The following is a 24,122-nucleotide window of genomic DNA, read 5'->3' on the forward strand; positions in this document are numbered from 1 at the left end:
CAGGGGAATGCTAATGGATATGCGCCTATGTTGACACTCCTATCACTCTAGCCACTGACATTCAGCATCAATGGTAAGGTGACAGGGGGATGAGGCACCTTGACCTCATTCCAGGTTATTCCTTCCTCTCAGAGAAACAGGGTGGTGCCAGACTGTACAGACAGGATAGAGCAGCAACACATTGGCCCCTAGATGCTTCTTCCCTAGGCATTCTAGAAGTGCCTGGTCCCTTTCTCTGGCCAATGATTCCAAAGCATGTAGGAGTGTGATGGAATATTCCTCACCTGCCTAGATGTATTCAGCTCCAACAACGTTCAAGAAGCTTGACACAGTCCAGGGCAAAGCAGCCTGCTTGATTAACACCACATCAACAAACGGTTACTCCCTCTTGCACCAAGCTTAATAGCAACAGTGTGTACCATCGACAAGATGCACTGCAGAAATTCACTAATTCCTTAGACAGCACCTTTCAAACCAATGATCACTTGCATTGAGAAGTACAAGGGCAGCAGATACATGGGAATGTCACCATCAACTGCAAATTCTCCTTCAAGCCATTCATAACGATTTTGTGAAGTCATTACACAGCTGACTTTTCATTTGCTACGATGAGGTTCAAACATCTTGTTAGCATGAAGGATGTGCAGGCTCCATTTGTGAAACACACACACTTCACCATCCCCTTCCTTTATGTCTCTTTTTATGATGCTGTTCCTGTGGCCTGACTGATTTTTCAGCCTCTTCCCCATTTCGGTTGATCCCCTTTACATAACTACTAATAAGGAGAAAGTGAGGTCTGCAGATGCTGGAGATCAAAGTTGAAACTTTATTGCTGGAACAGCACAGCAGGTCAGGCAGCATCCACTACTAATAAGTCAATTTTACCTTTGACTTTGAAAATTCCCCAACCCTATATGGCTCTGCATCCTCATCAGAAAGACTTCAGAGTTACAGTGATTTGTTGGAGGCCCACTGCTCTACTTTCAACTTCCAATGCTCCCAGTGAACATCTATGCACTATAAGGTTCCATTCTATTACTTGCAATTGCCTCCTGCTACAGGTAGCACTCTCAGAAACCCAGTACAATGACACCAACCCCTAAACTTGAGTTGCCCAATTTCCCAATGACCTCACAAAATGCCCCCAATAAGCTTCTTTACTAATGTTGATCAAATCCCTAACACTCAGCATGGCCCATCCTCAAGATTAACTTGGCAGAATAGACCCCTTTACTCATAATCCGCAGACTGCTTGCACTTGACCTCAGCACTGACTGTGGCCCAACTAAGGACTGCAAGGATGGAGATTCCAAGAATCCCGTAGGACCAAGCGCCTGACTGACCATGGCAAACCCCCTGTAGTTTAATCAGATGAGTCCCTTGACTAATTGTTGCAGTACTCTGTGACTGACTGTAGTCCTCCTTCTCACTTGTGAGGACTGCTCACATGCAGTGTGTTTACCATGTAAGTGCTGACAGATACCACAGGTCTGGTGATATAGCACAATGCCATACAGCAACATGTGCATCCCTGTCTGACTGATAGATTGACTATTCGGTGATTCCCAGTATCACAAGTTCCTTTCCTCCATCAGCGCTGGAAATCAAACTCAAACTTGAGACACTAACAGCCTATAACTAAATGCTCAATATCTTGTACACTGAGAAAGCAATGTGACCACACGGAAGGTGGCAACCTGTAACTCGCTGCTCAAGTCAGTGTGTATTATGAAAGGAATGTGAAGTAGGCAGAGGCTCACAGCCTTCGAGCAAGCTCTAAAGTGAGTGAGTCCTAAGAAAACAAGCTAAGAGCCATCAGATTTGTGTGCACGTCAGCTCAAAAACATCCCTGTTTGGATGCAATTTGTCCCTCTGCATAAAGTAACCTGGCAGTAGCATGCCAGTCTCAGCTACGAAGTACCATGTTGAAGGCTTGCGGTGTTGTCAGAGTAGGGCTGAAAACAGGCATGATGAGGAGATCAGGCCAATAGCTTGTCGATGCTGAGATGCAAGAATGATGGATCCAGCCATGAAGTATATAAGGATGCTGTTCAGTTGAAGCAAGGCACGGTGGCTGGATTTTTTGAGCTGCAGCTATGAGATACCCACTTTTTTTTAAACCTGTCAGGAATGTGTGCTATCTAGCTGGCATAATGGAGGATGAGAAATAGAGGTGGGATGTAAAAAGGAAAGGGAAGGGTATAATGAGATTCAAATGTATGAAAATATGGTAGTTGCCACTTCAGGACAAGGATCCTGAAGTTGCCATTTAAGGATTGAAGAGAAAGGCTTTCTCGACATTAAGAAATTGAATTTTTCATTCTCACCATATTTTGTCACCTTTCTCACCATTACTCCTACCACATCAGGGAGAAGGAAATTAATTTTAAAATATCCAAATAATTCAGCACATACTAATACAAAATTGATTTTTGTCGGCATTAGTTTTAGAGAAAGGAGACAAAATAATTGAAGGAAAAACATACATTTGGTGTTTATAATTAATTAATTGGGATGAACAGTTATTATTTTTTCCAAATGAGAAATTATATGTTGAAAATGAAAATCAAAGGCATATATAATTTTCAAATGTTTTAATTGAAAGTAACAATAATTATAAACTGCAAGACACAAATAGGATATATGCATTTTAATTAAAGCTATGTAAACAGTCTACATAACATAGGCTTTCCTGATGTTCATCCAGAACATTTCTGCTGTGTTCCAGTTTACATCAAATCTTAATCACTCACCATCCTGTGCTTGCTGACCTATGCTACTGCCTGGTAAAGCAACATCTCGCATTTATAAAAAGATCAAGTGCACTTTCAAATTCCTCACTAGAATGGCTCCTCCCAACTCTCTAACTTCCTTCAAGCTGCAACCCTGACATATCAAAGCTCTTTTAATTTCAACAATTGAGCACACCCAATTTTAGTTATTCTGTCATTCTGCCTATACAATCAACTTTCTTGACATTATTTGAGGATTTCTCTATCTAATCACTCTGTCTCAGTTTCCTTTTTAAGACCTCCTTACAATCTACCCCCTTTAGTGGCTCAGTGTCATAATTTCTTTTATAATGTCTCTCCACATTTTCCATGTTAAAAATGATATAAATATAAATATAAATTATCATGAGTCTGTGGCTTTATGAAGACTAACATGCCTTACTGAAAATTATCATAGAACAAAAAGTTTTTTAAAAATCATAATTTTAAATGCAACTCACAAAGACGATCACTCCTTTCAAACAACAAATTACAAACAAATAATATCTGTATTTTGAAAATTGAAAGTGATCACTGTACATCAAAATCAACTATACTTCCTCACTTTCAGTCATGATGTGTAGCCAGCTTTCATATTCTTCTCTTAAAAATTTAGATCAAGTTCAAATTGAAAACTGACTACTACACTTGGCAATCTGAAACATTTTCTGAATGTCAATGCACCACCAACTCAGCCATGCAGTACATTCACCCAGTGCGACATCATTCAGGTATTCAGAACAACAGACTGATTCTCATGCGATCCTGTTATAGTCCATTTCAATAGATTAACACTTTCTGGATCTAATTTACAGGCAGGTACATTCTGATGCAAATGGTGTACTTCACTTTCTAACTTAAAACCGGGGCATGCAAGATTAATAGCAATGCTCTGCAATAAAACTGAGCCAGTTTAAGTTCGCAATACACTTTGAACTAAAGATTTAGCAAAATATATATGGTCTGATAGCTTTCACTGATATTAGATAATTTATATTCTCATTCATCAAATAGTTTGATATAACAACTATTAAGTAAGTTTAGAGACATGAATATATCTAAAATCTCTATGCCTTGCTTTGTACAGCACTGAATAAGTAGTCATTAAAAATAACCCATGTTTATAGAAGTTGCTGTAATACCTTACTTCAGAAATATTGAGAATAAGCAATTAAATATAATCCACAAAATAAGATTGGTATTTGATTCCATTACAGCAATAAATGAAGTATAAAACTTAATGTTGGTCAGAAGAAGCAAGGCATGATGGCTGGACAGAGTTGATGCCATGAGATACCGGCTCTCTCTTGCCTGATGAAAATTTGGACTATCTCGTTTCACGGTGGTGCAGAATTGGAAATTGGATGCAAAAGGAAGAGTTCCAATGAGACGTAAATGAATGGAAACAAAGTAATCGCCACTTAAGGGCAAGACCTTGAAGTTACCATTTAAGGCTTGAGGAAAAAAGTTTTCTTGGTAAGGAGAAATTGATTTTTTTTATTCTCACCATATTTGAGAAGAGGCAGGTCTCCATAACTACTACAGAATTTTTTAAAAGGTCAAAAAATATAATTGCAGTAGAATTATGGGAATATTCATATGTCTTATTCATATGCTTCTTTAGGACATCAATGCAATCAAAAAATTATATAAAAAGTTCAAGTTTTCTGATAAGCATAGGATCATTTCACTGAAGAGCGTAAACAATTAAGTGCAACTGAAATATGAAAAGTTAGTTCGGTATCCCTCCCATCTGACTACCAGATCTGCAAAATAATTACAGCAATTTTTGCTTTTATTTCAGATATTCAAGTTATAGTACAATTGCAACAATGACCAGAAGAATATGGATTAAATTCATTATGCTGAAGAATTGGTTTGGTGTGACAAATGTATTTAGCAGGGATAGACTCTGCAGAATTCCAAAACCACAGATGCATCTTCAACTGACCGAACAAATTATTATCCAGAAGCAGCCAGAACCATGTAAAAATACAAAAAAAAAACTGAGGATGACACCAATTCAGTGGAGGGTTTGTGCTCTCAATAATAAAAACAACATTTTGGATAATTCTTACCTTTTAACGAGTGAGAATTTCAGTTAAAATTTTTCACCAACTTTCCAGATTCTTGAAAATGATTCTGTTTGGTCTTGTACAAACCATTTTAAAAACACTTGAGTAATTGTTAGTATTGTTCTTGAAATGATTATAGAATTATGTAAATCAGTGTGTTTTAAGTCTAAGTAAATTTGGAATGAATTCAAAGTTAGTCAAAAAGGAAAGTGCAATTTTGTATTCTATGGCTCTCTGTAAGATGTCTAAATTCAAATATAAAAATCGCATCTTGGAGTTAAATACTAATGCCATTTCCTTCAGTAAGTCCAAATGGAAAGGTTCACCTCCTTTTGCATGTATTTTGCATATGTATAGATCTTTTTAATTACTTTAGATGAAACTCATTGTCACAACACTCTGCTGGTCTTGTCCCTCTACTGTATACATAATAACACTGAGCAACTCAAAAAAAAATAGTCAAAAGACATTTTTGACAATACAAATAATAGAAAATTAAGATTGAAGTTTAATATGTTGGCACTCAAGAAAGACATTCTAAAAATATTAATATTGAAGAATATGCATTAAATCTGTCAAGGCATTGCCGACGGTGCAACAGTACCTCAGCAATGAATGTGTCTATTGAATCAACACAGCAGTTTTTACAGTTCACTTTAAAGACAGGGAAAATTAAAAATCCATGTTAGGCAACATATAAGGCTTATATGTAGTTTGATTCTGTATAGTCTATTCACATCTATTCATACTGCAAACTAATGTAAATAGTAACTGCTAGTAACATTCATCTTGTTTAATTATCTTCAGGTTTATATTATAATATGAGAGTTAGCTTTTCATAGTGCAACACATTTCCTTCCCACCAATTTTATTTTCCCTATCTGAGAATGTTTCTTTTGTTTAGAATCAGAAACAATGAGACAATTAATACATCTGTAAAATGAGAAACAGTGTATTAAGCAAATGAACTGAAGTTTTCCTACTTAGAATTGTCAAAATGTTTTCCATACCAATCTAAAAATTAAAAGTGCTCACCCGGATAAATGAAGGAAAGCCTTGACCATAGTATCCAACAGCAAAGTAATCCGGTTTTGCTCGTATCACTTTAACAATGTTCTCATAAAACTGAGCTTGTTTTTGCTGCAAAAGTGATCCACAAAATTCAAATGATTAGCAACTCATACAAGAAAGAAGAAAAATGATCTGTCATTTAATGTCTTACCAGCAATTCACTCAGTTGTTCGTAATCAAACAGTTCATTTTCATATTGTTCTGCAAGTTCTTTGCCGATAGAAATGGCCTCCTCCCACATCTGAAAAAGAATGACAAAGATAAAGCAGAAGTGCTCAATGTTTTCTACTTACTCAATACTGCATTTGATTCTCAATGCATTCAGCAATTAAGTTTAATACGTTTCATGTCATAAATTTTTTTCATGATTTGGAGGAACTGGTGTTGAATTGGGGTGGACCAAGTTAAAAATCAGTCAACATCAGGTTATAGTTCAACAGGTTTACTTGGAAGCACTAGCTTTTGGAGCGCTGCTCCTTCATCAGGTAGCTGTGATTCTGCTATGTCGTACAAATTGTGCAATCACTAGCTTACTTTGACTGACAGCAACATAAACATTTTGAAAAGTAATTCTCATTTATTTTTACTGCTGTAGAAAAACATTAATTTCTGGAATTACTGTGCACGGAGAAGGACTTTGGTGCCTTTCATCATTATAAGAGTTAATTACCCAGGATTACACTGTGCCATTGATTTGTATAGCATGAATGTATGGCATAGTTTACCATCAGCAGATTACTTAAATTTCACAACAACAGGAGGAGTCTGGGTGGAGTGGGAATGAAAATTTGGTTTTAGGATGGTCTGAGGGGTTGTTGAATTACCCATCCAGATGCCTTTTAAATGGTGTAATTGTACCAGCCTCCACTACTTCCTCTGACAGCTCATTCCATACATGCAACACCCTCTTCTGCATGAAAATGTAGACCCTTAGATCTCTTTTACATCTTGCCTCTCACCCTGAATCTATGCCCTCTAGTTCTGGATTCCCCCACCCCAGGGAAAAGACCTTGTCTGTTTAACCTATCCAAGTCTCTCATGATTTTACAAACTTTTATAAGGTCAACTATCAGCCTCTGATGCTCCAGGGAAAACAGCCCCAGCCTATTCAGCCTCTCCCTAATGCTCAAATCCTCCAATCCTGGCAACATCCTTGTAAATCTTTTCTGAACCCTTTCAAGTTTCACAACATCCTTCCAATAGGAAGGAGGCCAGAATTCCACACAATATTCCAAAAGTGGCCTAACCAATGCCCTGTACTCAATACTCTTGACCAATAAAGGAAAGTATACCAAATGCCTTCTTCACTGTCCTATCTACCTATGACTTTACTTTCAAGGAACTATGAACCAACACTCCAAGATCTCTTTGCTCAGCAACACTCCCTAGGACCTTACCATTAAGTGTATAAGTCCTGCTCTGATTTGCTTTTCCCAAATACAGCACCACACATTTATTTAAATCAAACGCGATCTGCCACTCCTCAGCCCATTGGCCCATCTGATCAAGATCCTGTTGGAATCTGAGGTAACCTTCTTCGCTGACCACGACACCTCCAATTTTGGTGTCATCTGCAAAGTTACTAACTATAACTCCTATGTTCATAACCAAATCAATTATATAAATGACAAAATGTCATGGACCCAGCACTGATCTTTGTGGCACTCCACTGGTCATGGGCCTCCAGTCTGAAAAGAAACCCTCCACCATCATCCTCTGTCTTCTACCTTTAAGTCAGCTCTGTATGCAAATGGCTAGTTCTCCCTTCCATGAGATCTAACCTTGCTAACCAGTCTCCCATAAGGAATCTTGTTGAATGCCTTACTGAAGTCCATATAGATCACATTCACTGCTCTGTCCTCATTAATCTTCTTTGTTACTTCTTCAAAAAAACTCAATCAAGTCTGTAAGACATGATTTCCCACGCAGAAAGCCATGCTGACTATCCCGAATCAGTCCCTGTCTTTTCAAATACATGTAAATCATGTCCCTCAGGATTCTCTCCAACTACCTGCCCACCACCGACGTCAGACTCACTGATCTATAATTCCCTGGGTTTTCCTTACCATCTTTCGAAAATAGTGGCACTGCATTCGTCAACTTCCAGTCTTCCAGCATCTCACCTCTGATTATCGATGACATAAATATCCCAGCAATCACTTCCCTAGCCTCCCACAGAGGTCTAGGGTACACCTGATCAGGTCCTGGGGATTTATCCACCTTTATGCGCTTCAAGACATCCAGCACCATCTCCTCTGTAATACGGACATTTTTCAAGATGTCACCATCTATTTCCCCTCTATATCTTCCATGTCCTTCTCCACAGTAAACACTTGTTTCGTATCTCCCCCATGTCCTGTGGCTCCACACATAGGCTGCCTTGTTGATCTATGAGGGGTCCTATTCTCTCCCTAGTTACCCTTTTGTCCTTAATACATTTATAAAAATCCTTTGGATTTTCCTTAACTTTCTTTGCCAAAGCTATCTCATGTCACATTTTTGCCCTCCTGATTTCCCTCTTACGTATACTTCTACTACCTTTATACTCTTCTAAGGATTCACTTGATCTATCCTGTCTATTCTTGACATTGGTTCCTTCTTTTTCTTGACCAAACCCTCAATTTCTTTACTCATCTAGCATTCCCTATACCTACCAGCCTTTCCTTTCACCCTAACAAGGATATACTGTCTCTGGACTCTCGTTATCTCATTTTTGAAGGTTCCCATTTTCCAGCCGTCCACTTACCTACGAACATCTGCCCCCAATCAGCTTTTGAAAGTTGTTGCCTAAAACCATCAAAATTAACCTTTCTCCAATTTAGAACTTCAACTTTTAGATCTGGTCTATCCTTTTCCATCACTATTTTAAATTTAATAGAATTATGATTGTTGGTCCCCAAAGTGCTCCTCCACTGACACCTCAGTCACCTGCCCTGTCTTAATTCTCAGGAGTAGGTCAAGTCTTGCACCTTCTCTAGTAGGTACATCCACATACTGAATGAGAAAATATTCTGGTACACACTCAACAAATTCCTCTCCATCTAAACCCTTAACACTATGGCAGTCCCAGACTATGTTTGGAAATCTAAAATCCCCTACCATAACCACCCTATTATTCTTACAAATAACTGAACTCTCTTCACAAATTTGTTTTTCAATTTCCCACTGACTGTTATGGGGTCTACCATACAATCCCAATAAGGTGATCATCCCTTTCTTATTTCTCAGTTCCACTCAAGTAACTTCCCTGGATATATTCCGAGGAATATCCTCCCTAAGTACAGCAGTAATGTTATTCCTTATCAAAAATACCACTCTCTCTCCTCTCTTGCGTCCCCTCCCCCCAAACCTTCATGTGGCATTTGTATCTTGGAACATTAAGCTGTCAGTCCTGTCCATCCCTGAGCCATGTTTCTATAATTGATATGAAATCTCAGTCCTACGTTCCTAACCATGTCCTGAGTTTGTCTGCCTTCCCTGTTAGGCCTCCTGCATTGAAGTAAATGCAGTTTAATTTATCAGTCCTACCTTGTTCTCTGCTTTGTTCCTGCCTGCCCTGACTGTTTAACTTGCTCCTTTTCTCAACAGTACCAGTCTCAGATTGATCCCTTTCCTTACTATTTCCCTGGGTCCCTCCCCGAAACCTTAGTAGCTTAGATCCTCCCGAGCAGCTCTATCAAATCTCCTTGCCAGTAGTCCTCTTCCATTTCAGGTGCAACCCTTCCTTCTTGTACAGGTCATTTCTACCCCAGAAGAGAGTCCAATGATCCAAAAATGTGAACCTTTCTCCCATGTACCAGCTCCTCAGCCACACACTCATCTGCTCTTTCCTCCTATTCATAACCTCACTCACTCGTAGCACCGGGAGTAATCCAGATTTTACTATTCTCGAGGACCTCCTTTTTAAATTCCTGCCTGACTTTCTATATTATCCCTTCAGAATCTTATCCTTTTCCCTTCCTGTCATTAGTTCCAATGTGTACAATGACGTCCTGCTGATCCCTCACCCTTCTGAGAACATTTTGCACCCTCTCTGGGGCATCCTTGATCCTGGCACCAGGGAGGCAGCACATCATTCTGATTTTTCACTGCTGGCTGCAGAAAAGTCTGTGTGTGCCTCTGACTCGAGAGGCTCCTGTCACAATTAATTGCTTTGAACTCAACACAGCATTAGAGTCTGTGTGGATACCAATAACTTGGCTGTTCGTTGCCCGGAGAGTCCATCACCTCCTTTATTTTCCAAAACTGCATACTTGTTTGAAATGGGGAGAGCTATAGAAGACTCCTGCACTACCTGTCTACGCCTCCTACCTCTCCTGGAGTTAACCCATCTACATGACTGTATCTGCTGCTTTTCTCCCTTCCTATAACACCATCCATCACACCTCCTCGCTCTTGTAAATTCCTCATTGCCTCTGTCACTCCAACCGATCCATGATAAGATTCGCAACCAAACACACTTACTGCAGACATAATCAACAGCATCATGGAAACTCTCCCTAAACTTCCACATCTGATAGGAAGAGCCTATCACTCTACGAAAGGCCATCTTTGCTCCTTCACATTCTACTGACCCAGAAGATAATACTGTTTTTTTGTTCTAAAAAAGTGTTCCAGGCTAACTTCGTAGTTATGGTTTATATTTTTAAAATTTAACCAAGAGACAGATTTCAATAAAACATATAAATCAAGAAGGAACTCACTCTATTCATTACAGCAGACTTAAAGGTTCCAAAACAATGCAATAGCATATAAAATAGTAATTGCTGCCCTTGGAATTTGTGAAAATCACCCCCAACACCTGAAATACCTCAAAAAAAAGGTAGTTCTTACAACCACAATTTTTTCCTGTCCTCCATCTTGGAATACCCAATAATAAGTTTTTATAATAGAATCCCTACAATGTGGAAACAGGCCCTTTGGCCCAACAAGTGCACACCAACCCTCCGAAGAGCAACCCACCCAAACCCATTCTCCTACTCTATTACCGCTGACATCCCTGAACACGATGGACAAGTTAGTATGGCAATTCACCTAACCTGCGTATCTTTGGATTGTGGAAGGAAACCAGAGCAACCAGAGGAAACCCACGCAGACACTGAAAGAATGTGCAAAGTCTACACAGACAGTCGCCAGAGGTGGAATCAAACACAGGTCCCTGGTGCATTGAGGCAGCAATGATAACCACTGAGCCACTGTGCTGCCCAGTTCTATTTTAAGTTACTTCATCAAAGTTGCTTAAAGTTAATGCTCCACAGTTTTTTTTTGCAAATGTGGAGGGTGTTAAGAAACCACTTTGACGTTTTTCTGATAGTGAGCTAAATACAATCTAATGTATATAACTGATTATAGCACTTTTTACAATGCAAACTCTGTTGTACCCAGTGGATGAGTGGGACAATCAGTCAGTCCACCCTTCTAAGTGTAACAATACTTAAACAGACCAAACATGCCTTTCAAGTGCATTTACATCTACTCCATCAATTTAGGAATTTTAAACTGTGGGTTAAAATCCTTGGAAAAGCAGAATGGAATCTGTTTTAAATCAGCACAAATGTAAATGGATTTGCAGCATTTGGGTTTCCTGCCTTGAAGATTCATGCTTCGTTCCCTTACACTGCTGGCAAAAACTGGATGCTTTAGAAACAGGGGTTGGACAATCGGGTCTTATGAAAGTCAGCTGAGTAATCTCGATTCTGTAAAAAATGCAACTCTTTGTGGGGAGATGGGAAGTCATAAACGAGTACTAGCATGTATTGATTAGAAGCAGAAACGTGACAGGATGAACTGATAACTAGGTAAGGCATAAGGTGGGAATCATGGAAACTCTGAAGGAAAAGTGTCAATAACCAAAGGAAAGTAAAAAACAGGATGAATATCAGATTAACCAAGAGAGTTGGGGAAGTTGAAGGGAACGAGATAGTAGACAGTGTGGTAAATAAAACAATTAGTAATAAGATTTATCAAATGACACAACTTGCTATCTATAATAAACCATAATTTCACCACTAAGAAAAGAACAATCTGTCAGTCATTTTTGCTATAGTATTCCTGTTTTTCGTAGCATTACGCATAAGGAACTTCTTAAACCAGTAAAGCAGTTCAGGGTTTAATCTAATATTTAAAATATATCAAGTCAATATACAATTAACAAGCATGCTATTATCTTCACATCCAACATAAAAATTTTAAAAATTATATAGTAAAGTGCATATAAAAATAGAAAATGTGACCTTTTAAGATATTAAATTGTTAATGTTATTATACAATCAATGAAAAATTGTGTGATTATGATTATGTCGGCGTTGGCAGTTGAACAAATGAGACAGTTAAGAAACTAGTCTGATCCAGTTCAAAATTGCGTGGGAAGAATGTAAGTATTTTAATTAGCATAATTTAGCTCCATGGAAGCAGAGCCTGTTAAATGTCCCAAGAACAAGGATTTTTAAAATTCAATTCTGTATTATTCAAAACATATTGAAGGAAAAGTATACATTTAATAACATAATTAACAAATATCATTAATTATGACATTATATTACACTTTAGCACTTGTAATAATTCTGTGCAACAGAAATATGCAGTTGTATCGGGTACAAAGGCACCAAAACGTTAACATATTGCTTATTTGAATTACAGATTCCCTACAAAATAGAAAGGGGTCTTTCGGCCCCATAAGTCCTGCATCAACCCTCTGCAGAGCATCTCAACCTGACCCAACTCCCACTTTATTCATGCAACCCTGTGTTTACTCTGGCTAATGGTCCACCTAGCCTGCTTATCCTTAGGCACTATGGGTCAATTTATCATGGCCAATCTACTAGCCTGCATCTTTGGACTATGGGAGAAAACTGGAGCACCTGGTGAAACCCACGCAGACATGGGGAGAATGTGTAAACTCCACACAGACTATCACCCAAGGCTAGAAGCAAACCTGGGTCCTTGACATTGTGGGGCAGCAGTCCTAGCCATTGAGCTACCGTGCCCCCATGGAATATGTTAGAAATGATTTCCCTGACGTGCTTTGTTTCACAGAGTTGAAGGACAGGATAAAAGTGGAAATCCAGATAATTTTGAGTGCATAGTTTTAAATTATTCTGGGAGTTCTGAGGAATGATTGAGTTGGCAGATCTTGGCTTGTAACTTTACTAAATACAGACCAGTTAAGGCACAATTACGATGAATGTGGAAACATCTAGTTCTCAACTAATTTTTAAGTCTCATTTTGAAGTTAACATCATGACATAGATACTTGCAGTATAAGTGGGATACTGGTGCTGGGTCAAAATCTGCTTTGTAGAAGTCTTTTCTGAGTAATGTATCTTCCTTCTTGGATGTTACTAGCTAGTCAGGGCAGGTCAGGCAGCATCAAATGAACAGGGCTGCGCTTTTCCAGCAACACATTTTTAAGCTCTCTTCCAAGGATGTCAACCTTGAAGAAGTTCTCCTCCTCCCTCTACAAGGATCTTAGTGAGTCTTTCTCTCTCTCACTGCAATTCCCAGATCATCACCTCTGTTCTGAAGGTATTCAATCTTAACAGCAACCCTTAGCTTACTCATTTCCAAATTTATTATAGCTGAAAAGCTGTATAGCCAAAAATCTTATTCTGTCCAGTTACAAAATCATTTACGTTCACTGCTTCAGATTATTTTTGAGCCAGACCAACCTCCCCTTTGCCCCCATCTGCATCTTTCTGATTGTTTGCTTGCCCCAGTAAGGCCTGTGAGCCCCAGCAGTCATAAATATTTGTCTGCTCGTGGAGATCAGCACTTCGAAGTCTTGACTAGCCAGTCTTGCAATTCTATTCAAGCGATATACAACAAAAGGATATCCCTCAGATGTAGGGACATAATTTCTCAAGCTTTTTGATTACTACTACTAACATTTTATGATGTAAATTTCCTTGTTTTTTTAGACTGGAAAATGCTTTCAATACTTGGATGCGCACTTCAATACTGGAAATTTTGTGAATCTTGACCAACACAATATTACTGTTTTCAAAACATTAAAGTAGCTTAACAGATGTTTAATGAGGCTACATTGCAATCTCACATTGTAAAGGCAGATGTAAAAAAGCATAGCTTAGAGATTACTAAATCTGAGTCATAAGCTCAAGAGAGCTTATTACACATATAAAACTCTCAATCTATGGATGCACTCAAATCGTGACATTCCCCTTTTGGGTCAGCAGAAATCAACTCTGATAGCAGGTGCTAGAATGTCTGACAGGAAGTAGTCGACAAGGTGCACAATGCTGTGCTTAGATCAAAGAGTGAGTTCTAAGAGTTTGGAAGCGCTAAAATATTACTGCATACAGATATGAAATTAGCACAGACTTGAATTTACTGATTACTTAATGCAGACAGTTTATAACAGTATGTTACACTTTGTTTTATGTATTATGTTTAAATCTGTAAATTATGTAGCCTTTTTAGAGCATTTTCAAAAGGTGTTGCCTGCTGTAACTGAAAACATTCCTTTTGTCACAACATCTTTTATTAATACAGCATTACCTTTCCTTTGTCAAAGTAATGGATGATTTCCTGGTAAAGCTGTTCTTTCAGTTGGCCTTGGGTCTGTGCTTGATATCCATCTCTCTGATTTAGGTGAGCTGCACATGGCTGGTCAGACCACTTAAAATGAATAAAGAATAAGTAAATGTTTTAATTTTATATATCAATATATACATTTCTAAACTTCTCAACATTAACTAGATCACTGCAAGTTGATGCTGATGGCACAGAAGGGAGCAAATTGCGCACCGTCCTTGTACCTTTGCTAGACCAGTTTCACATTAACCCCATCTCCCATTGACCTGTTTTTTTCCCTTAAATGATCAAATGGTACTTGATAAAACTACTCCTAAAAGCAGCGTGATTCATACTCCAACAATAACACAGTTCCAATTTAGTGTAAGAGGCCATCACAGATATTGACCCCCATGGAGTGAATACTTTGCATCAATAGCAAGTTGAGAAAATATAACCTATTAATTGCCCAATGTGAATAGCTAGCAAACTGACGGTGAAGCACTTAATGAATAAAACTGTCTTTTTCATCTTTGCAGCTACAGTTCATTCTTCTGCGAATTTCTCAATGCAATTATAAAGATTAAATAAAACTTGAAATCGGCACAACACTAAAATTCTCAGAGCAACACAAAATGCAGACTGCCAGTACCATTAGAACCTGTATCCTGCTGACTTTCAGGAGATATTTCCTTTGGTTAGTCTTTTGTGCTTCTGAAGCAACCTGGTATCTGTACATTTTACATTCATTCGAGGAATGTGGGCATTGCTGGTGGGCCATCATGTACTTGCGGACAAACTAGCAGGAAACCTGCCATCAGGATACGTGAACACCAATTGGCCACTAAAAGACATGACCCACTATCACTAGTTTCTATACATACAGACAAAGAAGGACACCACTTTGACTGGGACAATACACACATCCTTGGACAGGCGAAACAAAGACACACATGAGAATTCTTAGAGTCATGGCATTCTAACCAGAACTCCATCAATAAACACATCGATTTAGATCCTATCTACTTTCCTTTGAAAAAAAGATCCAGAAATGACATCACCCACCTTAAGAAACCAAGACCTATAAAGAGAGAGGCAGGACATACCACCAGTGCTTCACAGAGACGCTCACTATTACCTAGTATGGTGATGAAATGTCTGAAAACAAAACTTCAAGCTCAGCGAGCTAACTGACATCTATATTATCAACCTGAGCTACAAATCTTCTCAAAAACTGCTGACATGTATTTGTTGTCTCCAGCTGCCCGTGAGGCAAACTGCATTCTTGAACTGTGTTAAAGAAAAATCACATAACACCAGGTTATAGTCCAACAGGTTTACTTGGAAGTACTAGCTTTCAAAAAGCTGCTTCTTCATCAGGTGGTCCTGATGAAAAAGCAGCACTTGAAAAGCTAGTACATCCAAATAAACGTGTTGGACTATAACCTGGTGTTGCGTGATTATTAACTTTGTCCACTCCAGTCCGATACTGGCACCTCCAAATCACAAATTCTTGAACTTGTCATTCGGAGTAGGTACACCCACAATGCTGTTATGGACGGAATTTACTAGTTTGACCCAATCACACTAGTTCAATAATGAGTGCAGGGACACATGCCAGTGCAGAACCTGACATACCCACGAATGAAGTGGTTCTCTTACACAGGATTACTTGCATGTCAAACAGCATACGTAGCAAGTGGTAGACAAGCTAAATGATTGGACAACCAATAGATCAGATATAAGTCCTCCAGTTCTGCCATATCCAATTGTGAATTAATTAATTGTGGAGGCTCCACAGACATCCTCATTCTCAATTTTGGAGCAATCAACACATCAAATCAAATGATAATGCTGAAGCATTTGCTACAATTTTCAACAAGTGCTGAATGCGTAATAGCATTTGGTCTCCACTGGCTGCCCTCAGCATCATAGATGCCAGTTTTCAGTCAATTTGATTCACTCTATGTGATGTCGAGAACCAGAAAAAAGCAATGACAATGGGTCCTGACAACATTTTGACAACAGCACTGAAAATGAATACATCCAACCTTGCTGCATCCCTTTGCCAACCTGATCTGATACAGCTGCAACACTGGCATTGTTCCAACAAAGTGGAAAATTGCCACTTCATTATAAATACATACAGCAGGACAAATCCAACAGCGTCAATAACTGCCCTCCAACATCAGTAAAGTGATGGAGAGTGTGAACAATTGTGCTATCAAGCAGCACTTGCTTCACAATAACTTGTTCACTGCTGTTCAGTTTGGGTTCTGCAAGAGCCACTAAGCTCATAACCTAATTACAACATTGACTGAAACATGGACAAAAAAACAGAATTTCAGAGGTGAGATGACAGCGACTGCCATTCAGATCCAAGCCTCATTTCACCAAGCGTGCATTCGTCGGCATCACATCTAACACAAAGGAAAATAATTCTGGTTATTGGAGGTCAGTTATCTCAGCTCGAGGACATCTTTACAGTTGCTCAAGGTAGAGTTCCAGGCTCAATTATCTTCAAGTGCTTGATCAATGACTACCCCTCCATTAGGGTCAGAATTGGGTATGTTTGTTGATCATTGCACAATTTTCTACATTATTTGTGATTCCTCAGAGAATGAAGCAACCTCTGTTCAAATGTAGCAAGACGCAAACAACATCCAAACTTGGACTGAAGCTTGGGAAGAAATACTGAAACCACTAAAATGCCAGGCAATGACCATCTCCAAAAAAAAAATTCAACTATCACCCATGACATTCAACAGCAATACAATCATTGAACACCCTCTACTGTCAACATCCTTGGGGTTACCAGAGATCAGAAACTAAACGACTGCCAATGGCTTTTAATTTTATTTTTCAAACTTAATCTGTAGTTGCATTATTTTCTTATGACTTAGGTGTACAGTTCCTTCAGTTCTTTCAACTAGGAGACAAAGCCAATAATAGCCAGTGGTTAACATTACTGCCACACAGTACCAAGGATTTAGATGTGAACATACGAGGTATAGTTAATAAGTTTGCTGATAACACCAAAATTGGAAGTGTAGTGGAAAGCAAAGAAGGTTATCTCAGATACCAACAGGATCTTCATCAGATGGGCCAATGGGTGTAGGAGTGGCAGATCGAGTTTAATTTAGAAAAATGTGTGGTGCTGCATTTCGGAAAAGCAAATCAGAGCAGGACTGATACACTTAATGGAAAGGTCCTAGGGAATGTTGCTGAACAAAGAGACCTTGGAGTGCAGGTTCACAGTTCCTTGAGTGCAGAGTCACAGGTAGATAGGATAGTGAAGACGACATTTGGTTTGCTTTTCTTTATTGGTCAGGTTAATGAGTATAAGAGTTGGGAGGTCATGCTGCGGCTGTACAGGATGTTGGTTAGGCCACTTTTGGAATATTGCGTGCAATTCTGATCTCCTTCCTATTGAAGGAAATCAATAGGATTTCCTTCAAGGGTTCACAAAACATTTACAAGAATGTTGCCAGGTTTGGAGGATTTGAACTATAGGGAGAGTCTGAATATGCTGGGGCTGTTTTCCCTGGAGCTTCGGGGGCTGAGGAGTGACCTTATAGAGGTTTATAAAATCATGAGGGGCATGGATAGGATAAATAGACAAGGTCTTTGCCTTGGAGTGGGTGAACCCAGAACTAGAGAGCGTAGGTTTAGGGCAAGAGGGGAAAGATATAAAAGGGACAATGTTTTCACGCAGAGAGTTGGGTGTGTATGGAATGAGCTGCCGGGGCAGTAGTGGAGGCTAGTACAATTGCTATATTTGAAAGGCATCTGGATGGGTGTATGAATAGGAAGGGTTTAGAGGGATTTGGGCCAAGTGCTGGAAAACTGGACTACATTAGGTTAGGATATCTGGTTGGCATGGATGAGTTGGACCAAATGGTCTGTTTCTGTGCTGTACATCTCTACGACTCTATGACCTGCTTTAGAATTCAGTGTGTGGGTGGAGTTTGCACGTTCTTCCATGTCTTCATGGGTTTCTGTCAGGTGCTCAGGTTTCCTCCCATAGTCCAAAGATGTGCAGGTTAGGAGAATCAGCCATGTTAAACTGCCCCTTAATGTCAAGGAATGTGCAGGCTTGCTGGTTTAGCTATGGAAAATGCAGGGTTATAGAGATAGGGAATGTGGCTCTTCGGAGAGTTGGTGCAGACTTGATGGACCGAATGGCCACTTTTTGTACTGTAGGGATTCTATATCCCTTCACTGTGGGAGTTTTCAAGGTAGAATCAGGCAAATGAAAAAATTCATTGCTCCTTCCTCACATGCTTTATGAGCTGAACTAAGTAATGTATCAACCAGAGTCTGGGTGCACTTCTTTTTAAATGCTAATGAACTATTCAAATCACTTCTGGTGCAAAATCATTTTCTGCATACGAGCTGTTTGACTTTTAACTTCATATAGTATAAAAGAATATTTTAAAATGTTCTGGTGTATCTTGTTTCTTTTAACAGTCAATATGAATGTGGGTTTATCAGCTATGATATTAGAAAAATATGAGGGGTAAGTAATAAAATGGCCATTAATTCATTATTCATGTCAGATACTGGCAGTGAAGTATACAATAGGCCAATCATGATACTGAAAAACAAATACTGCAGAATTTTAGGATGCTGCTCTTGTATATGGTGATACAATGTAGGAAAACTGCTAGTTAATGCATTTAGCCAATTAAAGAATTGTATAGGAGCAAAAATGGGAGTAGAACTTTATAAACCATACATCTAATGGTTTACGATAAACAGAGGATATGGTGGCAAAATAAAAATGGAAAATTTGTAGGAATACCTAATTAAAGAACAGAAGACATCCAATCTTTCCAGATTATACAGAAACAAACAAAATAAGCACTTCATCATAGTTTTTACAAGTTTTAATGGAGAGTGAGGGATTACATCCACATATTGTTTTTGTGGAGCGCAGCACCCAATAAAGCCAACAATATGAATTGTCTGGCAAATAAGCAGAAAATATAATCACGCACAAGCACTTTAACTCAATCTGGAAAATTTATTCACTCAGCAAGCACAGAGGAAAGATAAGAAACTGATCAATGTGTTATCAGAATTGATAAACGCTTTTGCCTTTCATCAGGTGAAGTCTGGATCAGTGGAGTAATCAGCATATGCAGGAGATCATGCACATAAAACCTCAGTACCATTCTACAGAGAAGTAGTTTGCACTCATTGAAAGATAACATCTTTGAAAGAAATCTAAATTTCCTGCAAAGTCAAATGATAGTCTTTCACCCTATTTTGCTAGAATTAGATAGGACCTAATCACAAATAACACTTTTATAAAGGAACTATGATGCAAAAGGTTTCAAGATTTAACCATATTTCATTTCAGGTCTGAAATATTTGAAGGTTTAAAGACAGATGGAGTCCATTTTGATATTATGGTTGCACTAATATATTCTGCTATGACTTATTTCAATATAAACAAGTCTTTTGCATGCTCAAAACACTGTTTCTAAGACTAGGATTAAATAATATGTAGAATTACTAGTAGTATAATTCCTGTACTGCACTTGCTTTGGCTCAAGGTTGGCATTTCAGAACTAGATCAGAAAGTCATATTGAGCCTCTCTCCAAACTGATTCGGCAAATTGGGAAGTTGCAGATTTTTGAATACTCGGTTGACATACAATGGGAACAGAGTTATATCTATTTTTTAGATCCACTGAGCAGAAGAACAGCAATTTAGCCTCCACACACTGGATTGCGGGATAATTGCATTCAATAAAAATAACAAAATGCGCATGCTTTATGAATCATAAATAATGGGCAGGATGTTGGCTCAGTTGTTAGTACTGCTGCCTCACAGCGCCAGGAACCTGATTTGGATTCCAGCCTCAGGCGATTGTGTTGAGTTTGCACATTCTCCCTGTGTCTGCGTGGGTTCCTCCCACAATCTAAAGATGCGCAGGTCAGGTGAATTGGCCGTGCTAAATTGCCCACAGTGTTAGGTGCATTAGTCAGGGGTAAATGTAGTAGAATAGGTCTGGGTGGGTTACTCTTCAGAGGGTCGGTCTGGACTTGTTGGGCCAAATGGTCAGTTTTCACACTGTAGGAATTCTAATCTAAACTGACACTGGATTCAACATCTCTCAATCTCAGTTATTTTCATTATGGATACAATTTAGAGTATGATCTGCTGAAAGAAACATGTTTTCCCATTGAATGTAAAGAAGGGAAAAGCAAAAATAGAATGCTTATACCAGAAACTGTTACCTGGGTACTGGAAACTATTTTCATTTATTAATGGGCTGTGGGCATCACTGGCTAGTCCAGCATTTATTGCCCAACTCTAATCGCTACTGAGCAGGTGGTGGTGAAATATAAATAACACTTTCCAAATCATAATCAGAAACTGAGTAAACTAAATTCTACATGAGTACAAGTGAAATATTAGAATTATTTGTAATCTTTGCTGACAATCAAGAATTCAATTTAATAAAGAAATACAGCACAATATAACCATAAATTTCTTTCCAGTATTTGCATTGGGCATGAGTATGAGCTAACTGAGACTGCAGACATATTAATAGATTTGGCTTAGATCAAAAGACAATCACAAACCCAATTAACTACTAAAAATCAAGAAGCATTTCACAACATCAATCCAAATTTATTCTGATCAATGCTGGTGTGACCAGATTAAATATAGTTTTTTTCCAACAATTATAGATCGACTGGAGGTGTTAGGTATCAAGATTTTCTGTATTGTTGATGTATTAAAAAAATCCCCTCTGAACTTATATTGCAATATTAATAAATTATCATTCATTACAATATATGTATATATCTATCACTCACATATAGTATTTTCAAAATGGTCATTGGATTGTAAGAATTTGCTCAAATATATTGAAACATTTTGCCAAGTTCTGTAAATGAGAAACTTTTGAAAACTGCCAACATTTACCTTCAGCACTAGTTATGCCTGGTAAGTGATCGATATTTAAGGGTAATAAAGAACCACAATGTTACTTTTTTAAACTCACTCATGACACAAGAATGTTCCCAGGATTGGTGAATTTAAACCAAAGGGAGAGGCTGAATAGGCTAGGACTAATTTCTCTGGAGCGTCAGAAGCTGAACCTTATCGAGGTTTATAAAATCATGAAGGGCATGGATAGTGTAAATAGACAAAATCGTTTCCCTGGGGTGGGGGAGTCCAGAACTAGAGGGCATAGGTTTAGGATGAGAGGGAAAAAAAATTAATAGGGATTTAATGGGCAACATTTTCACACAGAGGGTGGTGCGTGTATGGAATAAGCTGCTAGCGGAAGTGGTGGAGGCTGGTACAATTACAACATTTAAAAGGCATCTGAGTGATTACATGAATAGGAAGAGTGAAGGGAGATATGGGCCAAGTGCTGGCAAATGGGACTAGATTAGTTTAGAATTTCTGGTCGGCATGGATGAGTTTGATCAAAGAGCCTGCTTCTGTGCTGACTCCAGTTGTGCAGAGCATAGCATGTATGGACAATGTGGCACACCCAGACCAATCCAAGCATTTGAACGTCATCTTCATCAGGTATTTTCATAGAATCTCTACAGGGTGGTAGGCCATTCAGCCCCTCAAGACCACACCTACTTCCCAAAGAGCATTCCACCCAGACCAACTTCCTACTCTATCCCTGTAACCCTGCATTCCCCAGGCTATTCCACATAACCTACACAACTCCGGACACTATGGGTGAGTTAGCAATGGCCAACCTACCTAACCTGCACATCTTTGGACTGTTGGAGGAAACCCATGCAGACATGGAGAGACTGTGCAAACTTCATGTATTCAGTTGCCCGACGGTGGAATCTAACCTGGATCCATGGCTCTTCAAGGCAGCATTGCTAGCTACTGAGTCACAGTGCCTTGAAAAAGGCAACATAAAGCAGGAATATCCTGAGCATCAAAGTAGACACAAAGTGAATGATTGACAAGAGAGAGCGCAAAAAGCCCTAAGATGCACCGTTGTCCATGTCATCAAATGGATGCCCATGCCTGTGTACAAAGCAGTCTTGTGCAATATGGCAATCAGAGTTGGTTGTGCCCTCCAAAATGAACTACAGAGCATATTCTAAGTGGGTTAAGACGTGCCCTTATGATGTAGTGAGGCTGATATGTGTCAGATGCCAAGGTCCTTGGAAGTAGTATGTCTATCACTGCAGCCCATGGAGTCTACCTTAAGGTGTTGGTCAAGGTGTCCAAGATGGAAACCTGGAAGAGCAAGAAGTCACCAGGTAACCACTCTGGCTTTCAGGTTGGGCATTTTGGATATCTAGTTTTATCGAGCAGGTGAGAAAATGTACATTTGCATATTCATGAGATGAGATTAGCTAGTAATCAGAGTAATAACGAGCAATAAATCTTGCAAATAAGCATCTTACTGCTCACTAGCGAGAATCTCATCTAGCCATCCAACACCTGTTTGGAAAAAGTGAATTTTTAATTTTGACATCAGGAAGGTCCCTGCTGGACATCTCACTCAATTTCCCAACTATTTTGCCCATGGCTTTCGGGAGCTGAGAAGATTCCAACCACAGTCTTTAATGCTTTAAGTGGTTCCAATCTAGATTTTGTACCGTGCAGTTCAATCTACTTGTTATTAAATGCAGGCCATGAACGGGCATGAAAATGACAATTCTCAAATGCCTAAAAATTGGCTAGTATGGTACAAGAGAGGTCCTTTGTGTTCACAAGTTTCTTGCAGTGAAAAAGGGGGCAATTTCCCAGTATCTCACAATAATGAGCATACCAAAATGCATTGTTACCACTCTCGCACCTAAATCTGGTAAACCTTGAAAAATAAATTTGCTAGTGTATTGTATTGGACTTAAGTGAGTCAACTAGTGAGATTGATAGAATCATAGAATCCCTACATGAGAATAAAGGCTATCTTGACCATTGCGTCTGCACCAATCTTCTGAAGAGCAACCCATCCAGATCCAGACCCAGACCCAGACCCAGACCCCCAGCCTATCTCCATAACCCTGCAGTTACCGTGGCTAATCCACCTAGCCTGCACATTCCTGGACACTAAAGGGCAATTTAACATGGTTAATCCAACACATCTTTAGACTGTGGGAGGTAACGGGAGTACCCAGTGGAAATCCAGAGAGACATGGAGAGAATGTTCAAATTCCAAACAGTCAGTCACCCAAGGCTAGAATTGAACCCAGGTTCCTAGTGTTGTGAGGCTGCAGTACCACAGTGTTGCCCTTGTCATTGGCAAAGTGTTTAGAATTGGAGCTGATGTTAGACCTGCATTGATATCTCCAGGATTAACCAAATGCCAACATTCTCTGTTGAAATTTCTATGACTCTACACTGGTTAGAGGTGTAATCCCTGGTCTGAACAAAAATAATATCCAGCAATTTCGGCTGGCAAATGTATGTAGGTAGACATGAAGCATTGCTAGGATTAAGTTCATTTGAAATAAAAAACACTGTGCTAAAGAAATTTAGAAGATTTGCCAGCATCTGTGAAGTGAGAAGCAGAGTTAATGTTTCAAGTTCAATTACTCTTCCTCAGAACAGATTGAACCTGATTCAAGGGTTCAGAAATTACATAATTAAAGCACTTCAAGTTAGCACAAATTACTGTAGATCAAGAGACCCTGTCTCCAACCAAACTGACAAATTTCCCACCCGGGT

At 39.0% G+C, this 24,122-nt stretch overlaps 1 protein-coding gene across 1 annotated transcript in view; it reads right to left on the minus strand.

The window, feature by feature from the left end:
• dock1 (dedicator of cytokinesis 1) overlaps positions 1-24,122 on the minus strand; it is a 575,757-nt gene that overhangs the window by 62,565 nt on the left and 489,070 nt on the right. The window contains exons 41-43 of the mRNA XM_043713153.1: positions 14,432-14,551; positions 6,069-6,158; positions 5,882-5,986 (exon numbers count right to left, since the gene is read on the minus strand). Coding sequence (XP_043569088.1) covers positions 5,882-5,986; positions 6,069-6,158; positions 14,432-14,551 — 315 coding nt within the window. The remainder of the gene's footprint in view (positions 1-5,881; positions 5,987-6,068; positions 6,159-14,431; positions 14,552-24,122) is intronic.

Source organism: Chiloscyllium plagiosum, chromosome 22 (genome assembly GCF_004010195.1).
Source record: "Chiloscyllium plagiosum isolate BGI_BamShark_2017 chromosome 22, ASM401019v2, whole genome shotgun sequence".
NCBI lineage: Eukaryota > Metazoa > Chordata > Chondrichthyes > Orectolobiformes > Hemiscylliidae > Chiloscyllium > Chiloscyllium plagiosum.